Raw genomic sequence first — 24542 nt, forward strand, 5'->3', positions numbered from 1 at the left:
TTAGCCAAGTGTCTTTTTGTCCCCAGACTAAGCAGGGTGCCTGGCACAGAGGAAATATTAGCATATTTGTGGCTAAATGGAGGAAGGGATCGTGGGGAGGGGGAGGCAGTTCTGTAAGCCTCTGAGACACACTGGGGCCATGGCCGGCCTCACCTTTGGGACTGTCCTTCCCTGACCAGGTGGAGTGTCCTGGGTCTAGTGCTGCACCTGTCCAGGTGAAGATGGAGTGAGGATGGGGGGTCAGCAGAGATGCCCCTGGCTGGCCTGAAGAGACAACTCAGAGAGACCAGAATGTCACATTCTCCAGCTCCTCCAGGGGTGCGCAGTCCTGCCCAGGAGGGTCCAAGCACACAGCAGCTGGGGTTCTGGGCACACCTGTCCCTTACTCCTAACAGAAGCCCACCCCTGCTTAGCAGAAGCTGGAGCTGAAGGGACCCCTCGCCCTCCTGTTTGAGTGTGAGCCCTGTGTCCTGTTTCACGGCTCTCATATGATCTCACTGTAGCCACACAGCATCCTGCAGGGAGGCAGGGTGTGAGGAAACCATTGCTCAGAGAGGTTGATGAACTTGCTCCAAGTCACACCGTCAGTTAGATGCAGAGCCAGAACTAGAGCAGTCTTCGGGTCCAGATCCTGGACTCCACGCACAACCACAGGAGCTTGAGGATGTGGCTTCTCTAATAACCACACAAGTGGCAGGGCGAGGTGGTTTACGCCTGTGATCCCAACACTTTGGGAGTCCGAGGTGGGCAGATTATGAGGTCAGGAGTTTGAGACCAGCCTGGCCAACAAAGTGAAACCCTGTCTCTGCTAAAAATAGCCAGATGTGGAGGCATGCACCTGCAATCCCAGCTACTTGAGAGGCTGAGGTGGGAGAATTGCTTGAATCTGGGAGACGGAGATTGCAGTGAGCCGAGATTGCACCTCTGCACTCCAGCCTGGGAGACAGAGTGAGACTCTGTCTCAATAATAATAATAACAACAACTCTACGAACACTGCCCGCCAAGCCACGCCCAGCACCTCCAGTTTCCCCATCTCCATTTTTCTTCTGCGCTTACCCTTCTAGGACAGTAAGTTACAACAAACTTCATGGTGCTCTGGAGTCACACAGAGTATTTATGAAAAATACAGATTTCTGAGGTCTTGACTCCAGAGAGTTAAATTTTGTAGATTTGGAAGGTGGCCTTAGAATCTTTTAAAAATGTAATCTATGCACATTAATTCTGTAGTTACACATGGATTTCTTTTCACTCAAGTAAAGCATCAAACTTTTCACGATTCTTCAATATTGAAATCTCTGTCTCTGCTGGAGTCATTTTTCTGCAACAGACCACAGTTCTCCAATGAACATTCATACTGACTTTCATCTAGGCTGTCTGAGTGGCAGAAGTTGTTTAATAATCATTGTACTGGGGCCAGGCATGATGGCTCATGCCTGCAGTCGCAGCACCTTCGGAAGCTGAGGTGGGGAGATCACTTGAGGTCAGGAGTTCGAGACCAGCTTGGCCAATATGTAGAAACCCTGTCTGTACTAAAAATACAAAAATTAGCCAGGTATGGCGGCATGTGCCTGTAGTGCCAGCTACATGGGAGGCTGAGGCAGGAGAATTGCTTGAGCCTGGGAGGCGGGGGTTGCACTGAGCCGAGACTGTGCCGCTGCACTGCAAGACTCCATCTCAAGAACAAAAAAGAAAATAACTGCACTGGGAGGAAAAGTGTCCCCCCATACCCCGCTAACTCATGTCCACCCAGAGAAAGTGTCCCTCCCCAGATTCCCCATCCCTCCCTCGCCAACTCATGTCCACCAGAGCTTATGAATGTGACTTTATTTGGAAACACAATTTGGGCGGGGGGGGGGGGGTCTGGCTCTGTCACCCAGGGCTGGAGTGCAATGATGTGATCTCAGCTCATTGCAACCTCTGACTCCTGGGCTCAAGTGACCCTCCCATCTCAGCCTCCTGAGCCGCTGAGACTACAGGTGCATGCCACCACATCCAGGTAATTTTTGTATTTTCTATAGAGACGGGGTCTGCCTATGTTGCCAAGGCCGGTCTCAAACTTCTGGGCTCAAGTGACCCTCCTGCCTTGGCCTCCCAAAGTGCTGGGATTACACCGTGAGCTACCACGCCTGGCCTGAAATAGGATCTTTGATGTAATCAATGTAAGATGAGGTCATGCTGGATGAGGGTGGGCTCTAACTTCAGTATGACTGGTGTCCTCCTAAGAGGTGAATTAGGGGACATGGACACAGAACCACCCGTATGGGGAGAAAACCCAAAAAGATGGAGGCAGAGATGGGAGCGCTCCAACTACCAGCCCAGAAACACCAAAGGACAGCAGCCACACTGGAAGCCCAGAGGGGGCTTGGAGTGGATTCTTCCTCACAGCCTCTAGAGGGAACCAGCCTTGCTGAAATCTTGCTGTCTACTGTCCAGCCTCTAGAAGCATAAGGGAATGAATATATTTCTGTTTTTTGGTGGGGATGGAGTCTTGCTCTGTCGCCCAGGCTGGGATGCAGTGGCATAATCTATTATGCAGTAGCATAATCTCGGCCCACTGCAATCTCTGCCTCGTGGATTTAAACAATTCTCCCACCTCAGCCTCCAGAGTAGCTGCAACGACAGCACATGCTACCATACCAGCTAATTTTTGTATTTTTAGTAGAGACAGGGTTTTGCCATGTTGGCCAGGCTGGTCTTGAACTAACTTCAGGCGATCCACCCTCCTCAGCCTCCCAAAGTACATTTCTGTCGCTTTAAGCCATCCTGTGTGTGGTGCTTGGTGATGGCCAACATAATATCACAGGAAATGTGATCCTTTGCCGTATATAACCATTTATGCGCCATTACTTTTTTTTTGCTGCTCATTCTTTTTTTTTTTTTTTTTTGAGACGGAGTTTCGCTCTTGTTACCCAGGCTGGAGTGCAATGGCGCGATCTCGGCTCACCGCAACCTCCGCCTCCTGGGGTTAGGCAATTCTCCTGCCTCAGCCTCTTGAGTAGCTGGGATTACAGGCACGTGCCACCATGCCCAGCTAATTTTTTGTATTTTTAGTAGAGACGGGGTTTCACCATGTTGGCCAGAATGGTCTCGACTTCTCGACCTCGTGATCCACCCGCCTCGGCCTCCCAAAGTGCTGGGATTACAAGCTTGAGCCACCGCGCCCGGCCTCCTGCTCATTCTTTAAGAACACATCTGTGAGTGATTTCCATGGGGTACTACTTAGCATTTTGTCTAACATTTCGTTGGGAAAATTTTAAACATACAGTAAACTGAGAGAATCTCATCAGAAGCACATGCATCCCCTTTAACCTGGACTTCACCATTCACATTCTACTCTTTTTTTCCAAAGCAGTCTTTACAGGCTTGTGTACAGCAGCAGTAACTCTTGCAAACTGAGGCCACATGCTTAGGAGTGACTATGAAGCTGGTGTGAAATGTATTTGCCTCTCCTTTCCTCCTCTACTAAGTGTAATTTTCATATAGTTAAAAAAAAATCAATCTTAAGGGTATAGTTTGACAATGATATGCCTCCTTATGGCCAATGGCCAAATCAAGATACACGACAGTTCAATTTCCCCAGAAAGTCCCAGGAATCTGTTTTAATACACTCCTCATGCAATTCTGATGAAAGGAACGAGGAGGAGATGGGGAACATGTATCCAGTTCTCTCGGCCAGAGGGAGAGTAAGTTTGAGATTCACATGGATTTCCTGGAGAGGAGCCATGTTCCCTCCAGCAAACATGGCTGCCCCCATGCCGTCCTAGCCTTGGTTATCCACGAATAGGTGGAACCAGGGCTGTAGGCCTCCCCTCCAACTACAAGCTGTGAACACAAAGCAGGAAGAATAAGCAGGACCCATCTGAAGGCTGAGTTCCAGGGCAAGCTGCTGCTACATGCTCCTTCCACACCCCTCCCCATGCCCGCATCCCCTGTCTGCAATCACTGCTATTCTGTTTGCTGCTTGTACGGATAACCACTGCAGGCCACACACACACACTGCCGGGGGCTGCTGTCTGCATGGGTTTCTCCAAAGTGGCTTCTTATCTGCTCCAGCCACATGACCTAGGGCCCAGGACCCAGGGCAAGCCTGGCAGCCCTAGCCTCTGAAAGTCAAACTTTACTGTATTTGTCAAGGCCGGCAACAGGCTCCTGAATCACTCACACCTCCTGCTCTTTTTCTTTCTCTAGTGGAGCAGAGTCTTGGCTGGAAGGGAATGGAAGGAGAAAAAAAATGAATGGCTAAAACCTAATAAAACAATCATGATTTCACTGGTACAGAATACAGTCCAGAAACAGATCTAAACAAATATATATGCAAATGATTGATAAGTGAAAAGCTTATGCTTTTAAAAAAATCAGTGGAAAAAATAGATTATTCAATAAATCTACTAGAACAACTTGTTAGTAATTTGGAAAAATATAAACCGAAAATAATACCTATCTTTTTCCTTATACCTCATCTTATACCTTTTCCTCATCTTATACCTATACCTCATCCTATACCTCATCTTATACCTTTCCTTATACCTATCTTTTTCCTTATACCCCCCAAAAAAGAAAAATCCATGGAAGCAAAGTATTTAAGCAAAAACAAACAAATGAGAAAAAACACTAAACATAAAATTATTAGTAGGACACAAAATATTTTGCTTTTATGTATAAAATATTAAGGTAGAGGCAGAACTTTCTCAGAATGATAAAACTGGTATCTTTTACTGCAAGGAAATTTAAAGATTTTGCGCTGAAGTAAAAAAACATTAAGTGAGGCAAAAGACAAGTGAAAAGTGGAGGGAAAATAGTAACACAGATGCCAAAAAACCAGGCTAGCACCGTTTGCATCTAAGGAGAGATGACAAATCAATAAGAAAAAAACAACAATCAATAGAAAGAGGGACAAAAGATATAAAAAGGCAGTTTACTAAAAATATGCAAAAAGTTTAGAAACGTGGAAAGACTCAGAACCTCCCTCATCCTTCATATAAATAAGAATTTAAACAGGAGCAATTTTTTATCCATTCACAATGATCAAAAACACTGCACATACATAGAATTGGTGAAAGTGTGGAGAAACAGGCATTCTCACACGTTTTTGGAGGGAATTAAAATTGGCACAACTGTTTCCAGGGGCAAGGTAGCACTATCTGCTATAATCCAAAATGCATATTATTTAGATGCAGAAATTCCAAATCTAGGACTCTGTATTATGGTTGATTTGCATGTATATGCAAAGTGTGTAAGGATGCTTCTTGTAGCACTGATATAATGGGAAAAAGCATCAATAGGAACAACTGTTTTTTTTTTTTTGAGACGGAGTTTCACTCTTGTTACCCAGGCTGGAGTGCAATGGCGCGATCTCGGCTCACCGCAACCTCCGCCTCCTGGGTTCAGGCAATTCTCCTGCCTCAGCCTCCTGAGTAGCTGGGATTACAGGCACGTGCCACCATGCCCAGCTAATTTTCTGTATTTTTAGTAGAGACGGGGTTTCACCATGTTGACCAGGATGGTCTCGATCTCTCGACCTCGTGATCCACCCGCCTCAGCCTCCCAAAGTGCTGGGATTACAGGCTTGAGCCACCGCGCCCGGCTACAACTGTTAAAAAGAATTGAGAAGGCCAGGTTGCAGTGAGCTGAGATCGGGCCACTGCACCCTAGCCTGGATGACAGAGTGAGACTCCATCTCAAAATAAATAAATAAATGGAAAAGAATGGCATAAACCTATATTGCCGATATGGAAAGAGGAACAAAAATATGTCCTTGGGTGAAAAAGACAGCAAGTTGTCAAGCAGTCTGTGTCTCTATGTGAGAAATCAAAAGAGGACAATATATGCATGGCTGGGCGTGGTGGCTCACGCCTGTAATCCTCGTACTTTGGGAGGTGGAGGTGGATGGATTGCTTCAGCCCAGGAGTTTGAGACCAGCCTGGGCAACATGGCAAAACCCTGTCTCTACAAAAATAAAAATAAAAAGATTAGCGGGGTGTGGTGGTGTGTGTCTGTAGTCCCAGCTATTTGGGAGGCTAAGGTAGGAGGATCACCTGAGCCTGGGATGTCAAGGCCGCAGTAAGCCAAGAGCACCTACAACTGTACTCCAGTCTGGGAGACAGAGGGAGATCCTGTCTTAAAAAAATAAAAATAAAAATAAATAAATAAATAAATAAATATATATATATATATATATATATATATAATATATATGTGTGTGTGTGTGTGTGTGTGTGTGTATATACATATATATACATATATATATATGCACATATATGGGTAAAATCTCTGTGAGATTACACAAGAAATGATGTATTTATAGAGGGACTAGAGTGAGAGGGAAACAATTCTTTTTTGCACATTCCTCTTAACTATTTAAATTTTTATAAACTGTACTAACATGTAATTATTATGATAGAAAAAATCTACAGTCTAACTTTAATCAACTATGCTAACCATCCCCTGAACAAACAGAATACTGTGGAATGTGATAACCTTTGACAGCTATCCTGACTAAATGCCATTAGTGAGAACTAATGTCAATTAGAATGAGAGTTTCAAAACCAGGCACAGTGGCTCATGCCTATAATCCCAGCACTTTGGGGGGCTGAGGTGTGCGGATCACTTGGGGCCAGGAGCTCGAGACTAGCCTGGGCCACAGACCAAGAACCCTGTCTCCACACATATTAAAAAATGCTTTTGAAAAATGCAATTATCTGGGACATGGTAGATTTGAAATAGCCCAGGAAAAAGCTCCTTCCCGGCCCTTTTGGCAGGTACTGCTTCCTGTATCTAGAACATTCCAGGGGAGCCCCTGAAGGCCTTAGGATCTTGGTTGCATGCCAGGCTCAAAGCCAGGTAGCTGCCTACAAACTCTGCTCTCAACATGGCTGCCTGGCTCTGCACTCAAGTTCATGGGTCCCCTTGGTCCACTGCCTTACCAGGTCACGTCCCACTCCATTGCATCTGGCAGGTTCTCCCTCAACATGGGTCTGGACTCATGACATCTAGTCTGGGACATTCTCTATACTCTTATCCTAAGAGAGAAGATACTTAGGTGGGACTAGCAGTGAGTACTCCAGGATTCATTTTTTTCTATAAGGGAACTTCTATGTCAGTCTTTTTTTTTTTTTTTTTTTTTTTGAGATGGAGTTTTGCTTTTGTTGCCCAGGCTGGAGCGCAATGGCGCGATCTCAGCTCACTGCAACCTCCGCCTCCTGGGTTCAAGCGAGTCTCCTACCTCAGCCTCCTGAGTAGCTGGGATTACAGGCATGCGCCACCACGCCCGGCTAATTTTGTATTTTTAGGAGAGACGGAGTTTCTCCATGTTGATCAGGCTGGTCTCAAACTCCTGACCTCAGGTGATCTGCCTGCCTCAGCCTCCCAAAGTGTTGGGATTACAGGCGTGAGCCACCGCACCCAGCCTGTGTCAGTCTTTAAATGTGCACCTACATACTACACACATTTCATTCATGACACATCTATCTTCCTCCCTTTTCCCAAGTCAGACCAGCCACCACTGTGGAGAAGGTCTGCTGTGAAGGGCCCTAGGTCTGACTGCTGAGATGGGCTTTTCCTGGCTATGAATGAGGAACACACCATTGGCTGATTCGCTGGAATCAGCTCCACTCAGGGTACAAAGCAAACTCACCTCCGTGAGTGTGATCGAGAGTGGTGGAGGAAGAAGTAAGAGTTTCCCACTCCTTTTTCCATTATTCCTGCCAAAGACTCTTCTTAAGGCTGTTTGATGAGCTCACCTGTGTCACCCACAAGTACTTCAATGTTTTCTAAAACAAGAGAAACCTAGATAGAAGGAACATTGAAAATTCCCCCACTTTCCCCGGGAAACCCAGAGGGAACCACAGTCCTGGATTAGGCTGCTTAGGGAGTCACAGCCATGCTGGCTGGAAGGCAGGGTGCTGGCCTGAGGTTCTGCCTGCCTATGGGCTACAGTCTGGCAATGCAGCCAGGGCCTCGTCTGGGAACTTGCATCTTGGAAAGGGGAAGCAGCGCTACCTCCCAAGGGTCCCTTCTTCCTCTCCTGGGGTCTGCTGGAGCACTGGTGAACATGGCCCATTGCAACCTCATGGCAAGATTTTTAGGAAGGAGGTGAGGCTCTACAAAGTCCCCTGGTCCTGGACGGCCCCTCCTGAGGCACTCAAAGACCACGTGACAAGAACCTTAGCTTAGCAGCAGCTTTTCCTGACCTAGCAACTCCCCTTCCATGTGTGATGGAAAAGATGAAATTGTCCATTCCCCTGGACACCCCCTACAACACTGCTGCAGCTGAGCCACACACCAGTGACCCCTAGGCAAGTCAGACCAACCCCCAGGATGCTCCCCTAAGGGAGCATGCTGGGAGCCACAGATCATTATTATTTCAGGTTTCCCACATATCTGGGCATTTCACAAACCCTACTGCTCATAAAGGAAGTGTTTCTCTAGCCTGACTATGTTAAAATTGTCTAAATTAAAGGCTTCAGGATCCAACTTGCAGCAACCAAGCATTTCCTAAGTGCCTGTGATACCCGGTAAACCTTTTCAAGCCAACACTCATCCCAGCTCACGCTATGACCTACACTCCCTCACCCCATGGAAGGGCAGCTGCCAGGAAGCCAGAGTGATCCACTGATTAATCAGTAACTGAGCATGCTGGGAGTCAATCACACATCGGAGGAAGGCACACCTGCTCCCCCCAGGAAATCCCCCTCACGTGAGTGTATGCATCGCCTCACATCATCCTAGAAGACAGGTTTATGGTGTCTAGAATGCAAACAGCTTCAGCCTAAGGATTCTTCTCCTTCTGTCTTCAGAGGCCTGACTTCAGCTCACTCAGAAGGATCAGAGAGGACTCTAAATGGTACCTTAATCCTCCTAGCTCAGTTAGAATGGCAATCATTAAAAAATCTGGAGACAGGCCGGGCGCGGTGGCTCAAGCCTGTAATCCCAGTACTTTGGGAGGCCGAGGTGGGTGGATCACAAGGTCGAGAGATCAAGACCAACCTGGTCAACATGGTGAAACCCCATCTCTACTAAAAAAATACAAAAAATTAGCTGGGCATGGTGGCGCGTGCCTGTAATCCCAGCTACTCAGGAGGCTGAGGCAGGACAATTGCCTGAACCCAGGAGGCGGAGGTTGTGGTGAGCCAAGATCGCGCCATTGCACTCCAGCCTGGGTAACAAGAGCGAAACTCTGTCTCAAAAAAAAAAAAAAAGAAAAAAAGAAAATTTGGAGACAACAGATGCTGGAGAGGATGTGGAGAAAAAGGAACACTTTTGCACTGCTGGTGGGAGTGTAAATTAGTTTAACCATTGTGGAAGACAGTGTGGCGATTACTCAAGGATCTAGAAATAGAATTCCATTTGACTTAGCGATCCCATTACTGGGTATATACCCAAAGGATTATAAATTGTTCTATTATAAAGACACATGCACACATATGTTCATGCAGCACTGTTTACAATAGCAAAGACCTGGAACCAACCCAAATGCCCATTGATGATAGAACAGACAAAGAAAATGTGGCACATATATACCACGGAATACTATGCAGCCATAAAAAAGGATGAGTTCATGTCCTTTGTAGGGACATGGATGAATCTGGAAACCATCATTCTCAGCAAACTGACACAAGAACAGAAAACCAAACACCCCATGTTCTCGCTTATAGGCGGGTGTTGAACAATGAGAACACATGAGCACAGGGAGGGGAGCATCACACACTGGGGTCTGTTGCGGGGGCTAAGGGAGGGACAGAGGAGGGGTGGGGAGGTTTGGGGGGGATAACATGGGGAGAAATGCCAGATATAGGTGATGGGGAATGGAGGCAGCAAACCACCTTGCCATGTGTGTACCAATGCAACAATCCTGCCTGATCTGCACGTTACCCCAGAACCTAAAGTACACACACACACACACACACACAGACAGACAGACAGACACACACACACACACACACACACACAAAAGAAATGCATTTGCTACCCCTTGGCTTAATCTCATGCCTAAGATTTGTCCCTAATGAGTATGCATTGAAAATATTGGGCACTTGGAGACCCATACTGCAGGATCTCTCTGAACTACAGGTTCCTACAGTTGCTCCACCAACTTTAAGAGTTCAGGTAGAAATCTATGGGATAGGGTGGGAGAAGGGAGAGTGTCAGGAAGAATAGAGAATGGATGCTGGGCTTAATACATGGGTGACGGGATGATGTGAGCAGCAAACTACTGTGGCACGTTTACCTACATAACAAAGCTGCACGTCCTGCACGTGTACCCCTGAAGTTAAAATAAAAGTTAGAAGGGGAAAAAAAAATCTATGGAAAAAATACTCTGAAAAATCTAGACTGGGCCGGGTGTGGTGACTCACACCTGTAAACCCAGCACTTTGGGGGGCCAAGGCAGGCGGATCACCTGAGGTCGGGAGTTCGAGACTAGCCTGGCCAATGTGGTGAAACTCTGTCTCTATTAAAAATACAAAAATTAACCGGGCATGGTGGCCTAATGTGTGTAATCCCAGCTACTCGGGATGCTGAGACAGGAAAATCACTTGAATCAGGGAGGTGAAGGTTGCAGTGAGCTGAGATCACACCGTTGCACTCCAGCCAGGGCAACAAGAGTGAAACTTTGTCTCAAAAAAGAAAAATATAGATTGCTATATCCACTTAAAGTGCATTACTATTAGCTCTACAGGGATCATCGTTACCCATGTCTTCTTTATCTGAGTTCCTGAAGATTCAAGTTGCAAAGGACAGCAAAAATCATGTAGATATTTATTAGACAGCAAAAATCTTATAGGTATTTATGAGTCAGTTGATCAAAAAATTTGGCCTTTGCTCAAACACTGACCACCTCCTCCCCCAACTTTGCCCTGCCTATCTAGGCAAAGTGTTCTCTCTTTGATGGTTAGAGGTTGCTATCATCCAACAATATGCAATGTAACAAAATGCAAATGATGATAAACATCAATGCAGAAAAAAAAATAGAAAACTTCATGAAGTCACTGAAAGCAACAGAGAACTGTTTGACTCACAATTCCATGGCCAATTAAGGAGGCCAGTGTCGAAGAAGAGGCAATGAACAAAGGAAGAAGCCTTTCAAAAGAGATAGACCTGTTTGTCAAAGGATGAAGAGAGACCCTTAACCCTTAAATAGCCTTGCTAATGAGATGACTTATTTAGGAGTATGCTGTGAATGTTCAAAGTGGAATTTACAGCATGTTACACTGTGCTTCCACACACTTTTTCTTTTTTTTTTTTGAGACAGGGTCTTACTCTGTCACCCAGGCTGGAGTGCAGGGGCATGATTTCAGCTCACTGCAACCTCCACCTCCAGGTTCAAGTAATTCTCCTGTCTCAGCCTCCTGAGTAGCTGGGACTACAGGCACGTGCCACCATGCCCGGGTAATTTTTGTGTTTTTGTAGAGATGGGGTTTCACCATGTTGTCCAGGCTGGTCTTGAACTCCTGACCTCAAGTGATCTGCCTGCCTCAGCCTCCCAAAGCGCTGTGATTACAGGCGTGAGTTACTGTGCCCAGCCCATATAATTTTGTTGAAAAAACCACACATGTCCACAAACCCAACATGACTTGACTCACTGTTTGCTCAACTTAGGAACTGGTGCACCACTGAAATCTTTAAGTCCTTGTCAGTTTCTTTTTTGAAGAATCAATTTCCCTTCCCCAATCCCTTGTCCTATGTCTATGAAATTTTGGTCTTCATTTAGAATAGAGTAACTTTAAAAAGTGGCCTTTTATTCTAGGATTCAAGGACTCTTCTACTTGGGCCTAGGGAACAACTGAACTTTTTATAGCACATTTTCTCCAATTGGCATAAGTCATTATGGTTGGTTCCAGAAGACCCTGCCTGGCACAAAAGAAAGCAACTGTGAAACTAAGCTGGTCTGTCCCTTTCCCTGTTTGGGGACAACACCAGATCACAGAAGCTGGATTTATTCAGTCCAACGTAGGTGCTCCTTATTCCTCCACAGCAGAGTCTCAAAGTGTAGGCCTCAAACTGACTGGAAAATTTGAGGTCTTTCTTTGATCTTTATGAGTAAATGATGCCATTTCGTAGATTTTTATTTTATTTTATTTTTGAGACGGAGTTTCTCTCGTTACCCAGGCTGGAGTGCAATGGCACGATCTCGGCTCACCGCAACCTCCGCCTCCCGGGTTCAGGCAATTCTCCTGCCTCAGCCTCCTGAGTAGCTGGGATTACAGGCATGTGCCACCATGCCCAGCTAATTTTCTGTATTGTTAGTAGAGATGGGGTTTCACCATATTGACCAGGATGGTCTTGATCTCTTGACATGTGCCACCACACCCTGCCTGGAATTTATAAACTAAAACCAGCCGTTTCTAGAAATCCCTAAAAAACTCCGATTCCATTTCTCATTAGGTAATCTGAACATAATTCAATGCTAAGCAACATTGTAAAGGTTCTACTGGGAACAAGAAAATGTAGAGAACTAGAATTCTACTCTCCCTTTTAAAAGAGAAATTACAACTAATTCATGTAGATAATTTTCAGCCAAGTTTATTGCAGGTTGCATGGTTTACTCTTAAGTATGTAATGACATACTTGCATGAATGAAATTGCTGGCTACTAGCTTCACTGTAACAGGATTTTTAAAAACTTTGTATGCATCAGATTTCAAATATGTTAAAGCAAATGCCACCTCCCTTAAATTTGCTCATCTGCGATTGCTATTTAAATACCTTGCAATATACCATCAAGGTAAGAAACTGAAGTATTTGGATAAGGTTTTGGGGGCAGTGTTTCACAATAGAAAGTGCTGAGTTTGAGGTTCATGTTTCTCAGTTACAAGCTTCACAAGTGTTGCCAGCATCAAGTTTGTTGTTCTCTAATTTTGTTGCTATGGCTGAGCTCTTTTTTTTTTTTTTTTTTTTTTTTTTGAGATGGAGTCTTGCTCTGTCACCCAGGCTGGAGTGCAGTGGTGCGATCTCCACTCACTGCAACCTCTGCCTCCCTGGTTCAAGTGATTTTCCTGCCTCAGCCTCCTGAGTAGCTGGGACTACAGGTACGAGCCACCACACCCAGCTAATTTTTGTATTTTTTAAGTAGAGATGGGGTTTCACTATGTTGGTCAGGATGGTTTCGATCTATTGACCTCATGATCTGCCCACCTTGGCCTCCCAAAGTGTGTGAGCCACCGCGCCTGGCCATGACTGAGCTCTTTTTCCATCAGAAATAAAGAGTAGGTGGGGAAAGTAGTCATTAGAGTCTTCTGCCCACCTTAGAATACCATGTGACCCAGCAATCCAATTACTGAGTGTATACCCAAAGGAATATAAATAATTCTATCATAAAGAAACATGAACATGTATGTACATTGCAGCAGGGTTCCCAATAGCGAAGACATGAAATCAACTCAAATGCCCATCAATGGTAGACTGGATAAAGAAAATGTGGTACATATATACCATGGAATACTATGCAGCCATGAAAAAGAATGAGATCATGTTCTTTGCAGTAATATGGATGGAGCTGGAAGCTATTATCCTTAGCAAACTGACACAGGAACAGAAACCCAAATACCACATGTTCTCACTTGTAAGTGGGAGCTAAATGATGAGAACTTAAGGAGACAAAGACAAAAACAACGGACACCAAGGCACACCTGAGGGGAAGGCTGGGAGGAGGGAGAGGAGCAGGAAACATCACCAATGGGTACTAGGCTTAACACCTGGTGACAAAATAATCTGTATAACAAACCCCCATGATATGAGTTTACCTATTTAATAAACCTGCACACGTATTGTTGAACTTAGAAGTTAAAACAAAAAAAGAATAGCAGCAATAAGAGAAGACTGAGAACCGCTGTTCTGAGTCTATGTGCTTTAGAGAATTTTGCATGAAAAGGCACCAGGAAAAGTAAACAGGACTAGAAACCCAGGCAACCTGGGACATGCCTATGAATGTCACCCAGGTACTTATAGCTCCATGGGGACTCAGAGGTCATAACCCTGAGAGCAATGTGGGTCTCAATTGAGATTTTGTATGGTGAAGTTCACTTCTAACCCTTGAAGGAGACTCATGGGATGGGTGAACTGCAAAAGCCTGAATGGAGAGAAGGAGAGGTTTTGCTAACTCTCTCTGGCTGCAAAGAACCAAGGACAAAGGCAGAAATGAGTGACTTGGTTGATGGGTCTCCATTCTTTCCATCAACTCCCAACCCTTTAGCTAACAAGACACAGAAAAGAGGTTTTTCTTAATCTTCCATTCTTAAAGTATCTTGTGTATGCTAATAACTCCTTTTCAGTTATGCACATACCTCAGTTTTCCATTCATTCACTTATTTAAACGTTTATTCATTCATTCATTTTTTGAGACAGGGTCTCACTCTGCTGCCTAGACTGGAGTACATGGTGCAATTACAGCTCACTGCAGCCTTGACCTCCTGGCTGTATCTCAAGCAATCCTCCCATCACAGCCTCCCAAGTAGCTGCGACTACAGGCACATGACCATGCCTGGCTATGTTAGAAGTTTTTTTTGTAGAGATAGGGTCTCACTATGTGGTGCAGGCTGATCTTGAACTCCTGGTCTCGTTCTCCTTCTGCATTTGACCTCCCAAAGTGCTGGGATTACAGCTCATACGTATGAGCTCATACGCAGACCATTCAAATATTTATTAGTTGGTATGTACCAGTGTGCCTGTGTGTGCTAGAGAAATCCAGATGAATTAGGCAAGTCCAATCCTCAAAGAGTTTACAGATTAGTAGACATAAAAATATAGAAGACAAGAGCCATAGTGAAAATATATTAAATAAGAAGTAATGTTATCGGCTGGGTGTGGTGGCTCATGCCTGTAATCCCAGGACTTTGGGAGGCCAAAGTGGGTAAGATCAGGAGTTTGAGAGCATGTCAAAACTCCGTCTCTACTAAAAATACAAAAATTAGTTGGGGGATGATGGTGGGCACCTGTAATCCCAGATACTAGGGCGGCTGAGGCAGGAGAATTGCTTGAACCAGTGAGCTGAGATCATGCCATTGCACTCCAGCCTGGGTCCTGGGCAACAGAGCAAGACTCTGTCTCAAAAAGAAAGAAAGAAAGAGAGAAAGAAAGAAAGAAAGAGAAAGAAAGAAAGGAAGGAAGGAAGGAAAAGAAAAGAATGTTATGAACGCTGAGAGATAAGATAGGTTCAGGTAGCCGGGCGCGGTGGCTCAAGCCTGTAATCCTAGCACTTTGGGAGGCCGAGGCGGGTGGATCACGAGGTCGAAAGATCGAGACCATCCTGGTCAACATGGTGAAACCCCGTCTCTACTAAAAATACAAAAAACTAGCTGGGCGTGGTGGTGCATGCCTGTAATCCCAGCTACTTAGGAGGCTGAGGCAGGAGAATTGCCTGAGCCCAGGAGGCGGAGGTTGCGGTGAGCCGAGATCGCGCCATTGCACTCCAGCCTGGGTAACAAGAGCGAAACTCCGTCTCAAAAAAAAAAAAAAAAAAAAAAAAAAAAAAAGATAGGTTCAGGTAAAGAGCTATGAGATTCTGAGAGAAGGGGGAAAAACAGGTATAGGTGAGGAGGTAAAGAGAATCTCTGTGGAAGAAAAAGCATTCAAGCTGGACTTAAGGGAAATGGCAATAAGGAGCCATCGAAGACTTAGGAGCACTGCTATAACATAATCAAGTTCTCTTTAGAAAGGTTCACAGACAAGGGGGAACAGAGGAATATCTGCCCAAGAGTCTATTGCAATAGTGAGTGTAACGAGGCTCTAGCCAAAGTTAGGGTAGCAGTGGGGGAAACGTTCCAGAAGAAGGACTAAGCGGGGGCGAAGTCAGCGGCTTAGACAGGCAGGTGCTCTAAGTCACTGGCTCTTCTTGTTGCAGTTACTCCCTATTTTCTCCCTCTGCCTATGGATTCTCTAGGACAGAGTAGGCAAGGGAAATGGTTACCGTAAAGAGAAAAACATCAATAATACCCCAGACATAATACCGAGTGAAAGCAGCTGTCCGCAGAGTGCATGATTCCCGTATAAAGATGAGGGACGCACAAAACCATCCCATGGCGATAGCGATTAGGACAGTGGCCGCCTCTGGGAGGCACTCTTGTCTGAAAGGAGGAAGGAGCCTGTGCTAGGTGCTGGAAGAGTTTTAGGCCTTGATCTGTGTGGTGGTAACAGAGATGTTTACCTGGGTCAAAAAAAAAAAAATCATTGAGCTGTACGTTTAAGCGTTGTGAACTTTGCGGGAAATGAGAAGTGAGAGAAACTAACAACGGAGACTGAGAAGTCATGACAGGGATCTGGGTGGGGTGGGAGGCAGAATCTGTGAACATGCTACCTGGGTTTTCAAAAGGGACTTTGCAGATGCCATTAAGTGAAGGATCTTGAGATGGGGAGATTATCCTGGATCACCAAGGTGTGTCCAGTGTGACCCCGAGCGTACTTTTAAGTGGAAGATGGATGCAGGAGTGTCAATCATAGGAGGAGACGCAGCGACGGAGGCAGAGGCCGGCATGATGAGATTGCTGGCTGGGCCATGAGCCAAAGAATGCAGGCAGCCTCCAGTAGCTGGAAAAGGCAGGAAAAATGAATCTCCCCTAGAGCCTCCAGAAGGAATGCTGCCCTGCAGATTCATTTTTTACTTTGAAACTGTAAGAGAGTAAATGTGTGTAGCTTTAAGTCACTGAGTTTGTGGTAATTTGTCAGAGAAGCAATCGAAAATGAATTTGGGAGGAAAACCAAAAGGGTATGCGTCTGGCAGACAGGAGAAGCAAGTATATTGGGGTGGAGGGGGGTGATCAATGGTGTCACCAATTGCTGCCAGGCTATGTAAGATAAGGGAAGCATTGACCACAAGGTGCAGGAAGGCGAAGGTTCTGGTAACACCAGCAAGGGCTGTTTCAGTGGTGTGGTGGGTTTCAGAGTGCATGGGGTGCTTGTCCCCTGTCTACATAAATGAAGACTACATACGGACCAATGCTGAGCATGTGTCATAAGAAAAAAATAAATGAAGATGATGAATGCTGTTGCCAAGGCATCAGTCCAGGTTATTTCCCATGAATACTTCCAAAGACAATTACTCTCATTTGTTTCTAGGATTCCTATCTGTTTCTTGATATTTCCTCCAGAGAATCCTAACCTTTGACCTTCTTCCCAATTCTGGGTCTGGAAGCCTCTTCATTCACTGAATCATGGGGTGACATCAGAGAGCACTCCTGGAGCCTGTGCTGCCCTGGGGTGGCCATGGAACTGCAGCGACCTGGGCCCTGGATGCTCCACCAGCTGGCCCTAGCTTCTTCCTCCAGGTGAGACTCACCTGGCACCACAGTGGGCCAGAGTGTAGAAGCCCTGGCAGGTGGTGGAGGGCAGTGTGTTGATTGGTCAGGCAGCCTCCCTGGGATGCCCCCTTAGAGCCAAGTGATCTCAAACCTGTCAGTGAGCCGACTTCTCAGCTCCACTGTGCTCAGAAGGTGGTGGCAGTTCAGCAAATTCCCCAAGCATTAGTTTTTATCAGACTGGTTTTCCAAGACAGGCTGAGCTCAAGATGTTCTAGGATCTGGGTGGGGTGGGAACCCCAAGTCTTCCTGCACTGAGATCTCCTCCTTATTGCCCATCCCCATTTAATGAATCAAGCCTTGAAGCTCTGAATGGCCAGAACGCAAAGTCTTGCAGACCCATGTGTGGCTGAATCTGTGGACTTCTCAGCCACTTGAGACAGAGACGCACCCTGTAGAATTAGAACGTGGCATGGAGACCTTCAGACAGCAATGTTACCCCAACAATAGTGACTGGGGATTCAGGCTTGCCTTCCTCCAGGGTATTCTCAAACAGAGGGCATGGTCAGCTGGCATGGTCAGATATCTGCCCACAGGAGAACCTCTCCAGGATTGGGGGACATGGGGCTATGAGCCACCCTCTGACAGTTGTCATCTCTCTGGGTGGCAGGTTTGGGGCTCAGGAAGAACCCCAGTTCTTCCATATTCACTTTATTTATTGAGACGAGGTCTCCTCTGTCACTCGGGCTGGAGTACAGTGGCATGATCACAGCTTATTGCAGGCTCAACTTCCCGGGTTCAGGTGAGCCTCCCACCTCAGCCTCCCAAGTAGCTGGGACCACAGGTGTAGGCCACCACGCCCAGCTAATTTTTGTAGAGACAGGGTTTCACCATGTTGCCCAGGCTGGTCTCAAACTCCTGGGCTCTAGTGATCCACCTACCTCAGCCTCCCAAAGTGCTGGGATTACAGACATGAGCCACTGTGCCTGGCCCCCATTCACTTCAAAGTGCATGTAAAACTTTTGATCTTGCTGTTATTATCGCCAAGCATGAGAAAAATAAAGTGGATCAATTTAAAGATAAATATTAAATATGATAGTTCACGTGGTACACCAAACTGGTGAAAGGTGAAAGACTTATATGAGAAACCAGAGTAAAGCACACTAAACGGGGGGGAAAAGCCCTGGGCTGGCGACTCATGGATGCCTGGAGTCTGCGAAACAGCATAGCCTGGGAAGGAGGTTTAGCCTAAAGTCCTTTCCTCTATTTCTTTGGTGAAAAATGCCGGTCGCAGCTCAATAAATGAACTTTATACTCGGCTAACATGTGGCTGCAACTGGAAAAGCACGGCTCTGGCTTGAGCTTGGGGTGAGGCTCTTGACCCCACTTCCCCGAGGACTTCCCTGCTCAGCCATGGCTCTGTCACCTGCTGGAGGTGAGCAGCTCGGCTTCCCATTGTCCAAGGCCGTGTCAGACAGCATGTTGGCTCAAACAAGTTGGACTTGTTTTGTGAATGTGCCTTCGTGTGAGTGTGAATGTATGTACATAGAGGGAGTGCAGTGAAGTTGGGTGCAGGGGGGACAAACAGGGTCAGGCCTTCAGGGCCAGGATGTTCCTATCCAAGGGCTAAGCCGGCAGGACAGGCCCCTAGGAGGGGCACCATTCAGAAAGGAGCCCCAAACAACAGCGCTGGTTCATAGCACTCGCCTTCCCCAGCAAAACCCTTCTGCTCCTCCAGAGACGGGGTGGGGCTCCAACCACAGGGGCGTCAGCATCCCTGGTCCAGCAGGAGAGGAGGGAAGTGCAAACGGCAGCTTGGGGCTTGCTAGAAGGGCTTAGCTAGCAAGATGAATAGAAATGATCTCTATCCAGGCATTTCTCTGAAAGGATACCCCACACCCATATTTCTCCTTTGACACCTTTACAGCAAGTTTTTTTTTTTTTTTTCTTTTTTTTTGAAACAGGGTCTTGCTCTGTCACCTAGGCTGGAGTATAGTGGCATGATCTGGCTCACTGCCACTTCTACCTCCCCGGCTCCAGTGATCCTCCCACCTCGGCCTCCTGAGTAGCTGGGACTGCAGTCAAGAGCCACCACACCCTGCTAATTTTTTGTAGAGACAGGGTTTCGCCATGTTACCTAGGTTGGTCTCGAACTCCTGGGCTCAAGTGATTCACCCATCTTGGCCTCCCAAAGTGCTGGGATTACAGGCGTGAGCCACTGTGCCCGGGCTTCCCCTCTCTCAATTTAAAGACAACGCTGTACTACTTCTTAGATTAGAACTCTGCAGGCAGACGCTGGCAGACCAGTGGTGTGCTGGGCTAGTGTGACCATTGTCAAGTTTGGGCCACGTATCTAGAGGTGCATTGTTTTGAGTTTTGTTCTGCATGCTCAGATTGGGGCCCAGAAATAGGGATATCTGCAGCAGGCTGCCCTGGGACTCTTAGGTAACAGGTGAGCATACAGGTCAGAAGCACATGTAAACTGGGTCCCTGAGTCCTCTCTGAGGGTCAGGCAAGGCAAAGCATGGTGCTAGGTGGTTAGCAGAGCTGGGAGTAGGGGCCATTCAGGGCAGCTGGCCAGGGGTGGCCAGAAGCACACTCAGGATACTGTTGGGAGGACCAGCCACACCCTAAGGCTCCTGTGTAGAGGACACAGTGACAACACAGTGCAGACCCCAGGAGCCACCACAAGCCTGGCAGTCTCAACCTCTTTTACACTCAGTTTTTCTTTCCTTCTTCTTCTTCTTCTTCTTCGTGTGTGTGTGTGTGTGTGCGCGTGTGTGTGTGTGTGACAAAGTCTCGCTCTGTCACCCAGGCTGGAGTGCAGTGGTGTGATCTTGGCTCACTGAAACCTCCGCCTCCCAGGTGCAAATGATTCTTCTGCCTCAGTTTCCCAAGTAGCTGGGATTACAGGCATGTACCACCACACCTGGCTAATTTTTGTATTTTTAGCAGAGATAAGCTTTTACCATGTTGCCCCCGCTGATCTTGAACTCCTGACCTCAAATGATCCATCTGCCTCAGCCTCTCAAGCGGCTGGGAGTCCACCACCATGCCCAGTGCACCACCATGCCATGCCACGCCTGGCTAATTTTTTTGTATTTTTAGTAGAGACTGGGTTTCACCATGTTGGCCAGGCTGGTCTCAAACCCCTGACTTCAAGTGATCCGCCTGCCTCGGCCTCCCAAAGTGCTGGGATTAAAGGTGTGAACCATCACACCCGGCCTCCTGCACTCAGTTTTTCTTGTATCTTCTCCAAGACCCTTCAGCATGCCCCAACACCAAACACCGACTTCTAAGATTAAACTGGGCTCCCACTGCAGAATGCGGAGTCTCAGCATATCTTCTAGAGAATCTCCCAAATTCATCCCCCTTTTCCCTGTGGCCACAGCCACTGAGTGGCAGTCACACAGTAGCATTCTGCCTGATCTCCTCACGCCCACTTAGGTTTTCTCTGTTCCTTCTTGACACTGCAGCCAGGATCTTCTTCCAAAGATGCAAGTCTGACCATGAACCCCACTTGAATCTCTTCTATGACTTCCAATTTTTTTGAGATGGAGTCTCGCTCTGTCACCCAGGCTGGAACGCAGTGGTGCGATCTCAGCTCACTGCAACCTCCACTTCCCAGGCTCACCTGGCTTCCCATTTTTGTTAGAGTCAAGTCACAAATCCTGACCACACCTACCAAGCCCCGTGTGATGTGGCCCCAGCTGACTTTTGGCCTCCCTGACATCCTTGTCCTTGCCCATCAGCCTCTGGCCACGTTGGTTTTATCTCTGATCTTTTACTATGTCAAGCTTTTCCTGCCAGAGCCTTCACACATACTGTCCCCTTTGCTGAAATATTCTTCCTGCTACATGTCACCTGGCTAAGCCCAGTCTATCAATCAGCTCACAGCGTCAATGTCACCATCTCAAGAAGGCTCTCTCTATGCTCCTCCACTCTAGACCCATATTCTGATAGCGCCATTAATTAAGCAACTATTGTATGATCTGTGTGTTCCCTCTCCTTCCCCATTATCCTGTTGGCTTCATGAAGACAAGAACCAAATTATTTTGTTCATTGATGCCTCATCATGCACAGCACAGTGCTATCAACCCATTAAGGAACCTGTTACATGATTACATAAATGAATGAGAAATTAGGTAGGATGGTCCAATGAAAAGCCACCCGAAACAGTGAGTGCTAAGTTCTTTCAACCACAGATTTAAGAATACTGGTTGGGTTCATCTTGAAAGCAAGAGCTAGAAGCAGGGGACAGCTGTTGGTTTTCAGGAGCCCCCCATATCCATGGTTTCACTTTCCATGGTTTCAGTAACCCATGGTCAACCTCAGTCCAAAAATATAATTAAATGGAAAATTCCAGAAATAATTCATATGTTTTAAATTAGTTTTCAATAGTAGCCAATGCCACATCACCATACCCATCATTCACCTCACTCCAATACATCATAGAGGCATCTTACCATCTTTTTTTTTTTTTTTTTTTTGAGATGGGGATCTCACTCTGTTGCTTAGGCTGGAGTGTAGTGGCACAATCATGGCTCACTGCGACTCCCACCTCTCAGGTGATCCTCCCACTTTAGCCTCCCAAGTAGCTAGAATTATAGGTGCATGCCACCATAACTGGCTAATTTTGGTATTTTTTGTAGAGACAAGATCTCCCTATGTTGTCCAGGCTGGTTTTGAACTCCTGGGCTCAAGTGATCCTCCCACCATGGCCTCCCAAAGCGCTGGGATGCCAGACGCCAGCCTCATTTTACCATCCTACATCATCGCAAGAGGAGTGAGCACAGTACAATAAGAGGTTTTGAGAGAAAAGGACCACATTCACATAGCTCTTATTACAGTATATTGTTATAATTGTTCTATTTTATTATTGTTATTAATCTCTTCCTACTGTTCATAATTTATAAATTTAACTTTATCATACGTATGTATCTATGGGAAAAAACATAGTGCATACAGGGTTTTGTACTATCCGTGGTTTTAGGCATCTGCCAAGGGTCTTGGAATGTATCCCCTTAGACAAGGGAAATTTCTGTATATCTAAGCATGATGGCCCCATAGTCACCAGTCCCAGAGCCTGGGGAACACGCAGAGACTCGGTTTGCCTCTGGCCTGAGCCTACCTGGAATCCTGTGGACTAGGTCTGTCTCCCTAACCCAAAGATTTTGGGGATGGAGCCAGCATTGATTTTGGAGTCAAATTCACGTGGCTTTTCCACTATTTTGCTATTTGACCTCAGGCACATTCATCAGAGCCTCCCTGAGCCTCAGATGCCATATTCCGAAATGGGAATAGCAGAACTTGCCCCAGGTTTAGTTAAGGACTTAAATAGTACCATGAGCTGGTACTGCATAACAGTGTGCAGCTCAGCACAGTCTGGCTCAAAGAGCCAGTCGCTTTTCCTTAGCAAAACCTGCTCATGCCTTTCATTTCACTCTTCTGGACTCCCAAGACAGCGTGTAGGACAGGATGTAAGGGGAGTTCTGAGGGTTTGAAGGACACAGTTCACCCCAGACACGGTCCAGGTCTCTCTACCCACCCACGGGAGCCTTGGTGCAAGGCTAGGGCGGCACCAGGAAACCCAAGCTAGTGAGAAGAGCTACTGATCCGTGCCTCTTTGAAGCAGAAGTGAGGTGGGATGGAGAGCTGGGGACAGGTGAGCCCATTATCCAAATAGAAACGGAGAGTAGTTGCAAAGAGGGAGAGGCCGATAGGGAAGAGGACGGAAAAACGGGGCGTGTTGGGGGCCGCGGCCAGAAACGGGAACCCAGGTTGTTGGAGGGCAGGGGTGGCAGAAGAAAGAACACGCTGGAAGGAGGGGTGCTGGGGAAGTGGGAGAGCTAGCAAGGAGGCGGGCCAGGCGGTAAGAATGGAAGGAAGAGCAAGTTCCTGGAGAGAGGAAGGAGGGGTTGCGGGCACGACAGTGACCTGTTGCCTGGAGGGAAGACAGGAGAAGCTAGGGAAGGGAGGGCAGAGGCTGTCACCTTGGATTCTCCTAGAGCGCAGGTGAACGGGAGTGGAGGGCTGGGTTGGGGTGGGGTGGGGTGGGGGACCCGGTCCGACTGTACCTGCGGGTCCCCGCGCAGCTCGCCCACGTAGTACTGCTCCAGCCAGCGGCGCGCGTTGGCCGAGTGCCTGTGCGGCGGCCCGTCCAGGTCGGCGCTGATGTCCTGGCCCGCCCTGGCCCGCAGCAGCTGCTCGCCCCCCGGGTGGTGCCGCACGAAGCTGGAGAGGTCGTAGAGACGGGCACCGCGGCGGACCCAGCACGCGCCGGCCGCCAGGCGCCGCTGGACCTCGGAGGGCGAGAAGGAGGCGGCGGGGGGCGGAGCGGGGGCCATGGCCGGAGACCGCAGCTTCCAGCGCGCAGCCCGGCGTCTGTTCCGCGGCCGCCCTGAGCGCCTCTAACATCCCGGGAGCCCGGAGGCCGCTCCGGGCGGGCCGCCACCGCACCTGCTCATTTGCATGCCGCGCTCCCATTGGCCGGCAGGGAGCCCCGGCATTGCCCCTGGGGGCGGGCCCGGCGGCGGGAGCCGTGCGCCAGGTGGCCCCGGGCGGGGAGAGGCGCGCCCGCCAGGTGTGTCCCGCGCGGAAGGAGGGCGGGCGGACGCGGGAGGAGCAAGTGTCCAGGTCGCGGGTGGCTGTCTGGGCGGACATCCTTGGTGGCCTGATTGCCTCTGGAATAACTTCAACTGCTTCCAGGGTGGAGCTGGCCGCGTGGGACCCTCTGGCTCCAGGAGGTGCCCGAGAGAGCGAGAGGCGAGTGAGACACTCGCCTTGGGTACAAATATTTGTTTTGTTTTGTTTTGTAATATTTTTCTTTTCTTTTTTTTTTTTTGAGACGGAGTTTCGCTCTTGTTACCCACGCTGGAGTGCAATGGCACGATCTCGGCTCACCGCAACCTCCGCCTCCTGGGTTCAGGCAATTCTCCCGCCTCAACCTCCTGAGTAGCTGGGATTACAGGCACGCGCCACCATGCCCAGCTAATTTTTTGTATTTTTAGTGGAGACGGGGTTTCACCATGTTGACCAGGATGGTCTCGATCTCTTGACCTCGTGATCCACCCGCCTCGGCCTCCCAAAGTGCTGGGATTACAGGCTTGAGCCACCGTGCCCGGCCTTGTTTTGTAATATTTTTAAAATTTCAGTAGCTTTTAGGGTACCAGTGGTTTTTGGTTACATGGAGGAACTGTATAGTGGTGAATCCTGAGATTTTAGTGCATCTGACCCAATGTGTAGGGTTTTTTCATTTGGTTGTTTTTTTTTTGTTTTGGTTTTTTTGTCTCAGCCCCCCTCCCATTCTTCCCACTG

General features: G+C 47.6%; 1 protein-coding gene across 1 annotated transcript in view; it reads right to left on the reverse strand.

The window, feature by feature from the left end:
* Positions 1–23656, reverse strand: part of FA2H (fatty acid 2-hydroxylase) — a 68169-nt gene extending 44513 nt beyond the window's left edge. Inside the window, exon 1 of the mRNA XM_003939913.4 lies at positions 23303–23656. Coding sequence (XP_003939962.1) covers positions 23303–23572 — 270 coding nt within the window. The 5' untranslated portion in view covers positions 23573–23656. The remainder of the gene's footprint in view (positions 1–23302) is intronic.
* Positions 23657–24542: the final 886 nt, after the last annotated feature.

Source organism: Saimiri boliviensis, chromosome 1 (genome assembly GCF_048565385.1).
Source record: "Saimiri boliviensis isolate mSaiBol1 chromosome 1, mSaiBol1.pri, whole genome shotgun sequence".
Classification (NCBI taxonomy): domain Eukaryota; kingdom Metazoa; phylum Chordata; class Mammalia; order Primates; family Cebidae; genus Saimiri; species Saimiri boliviensis.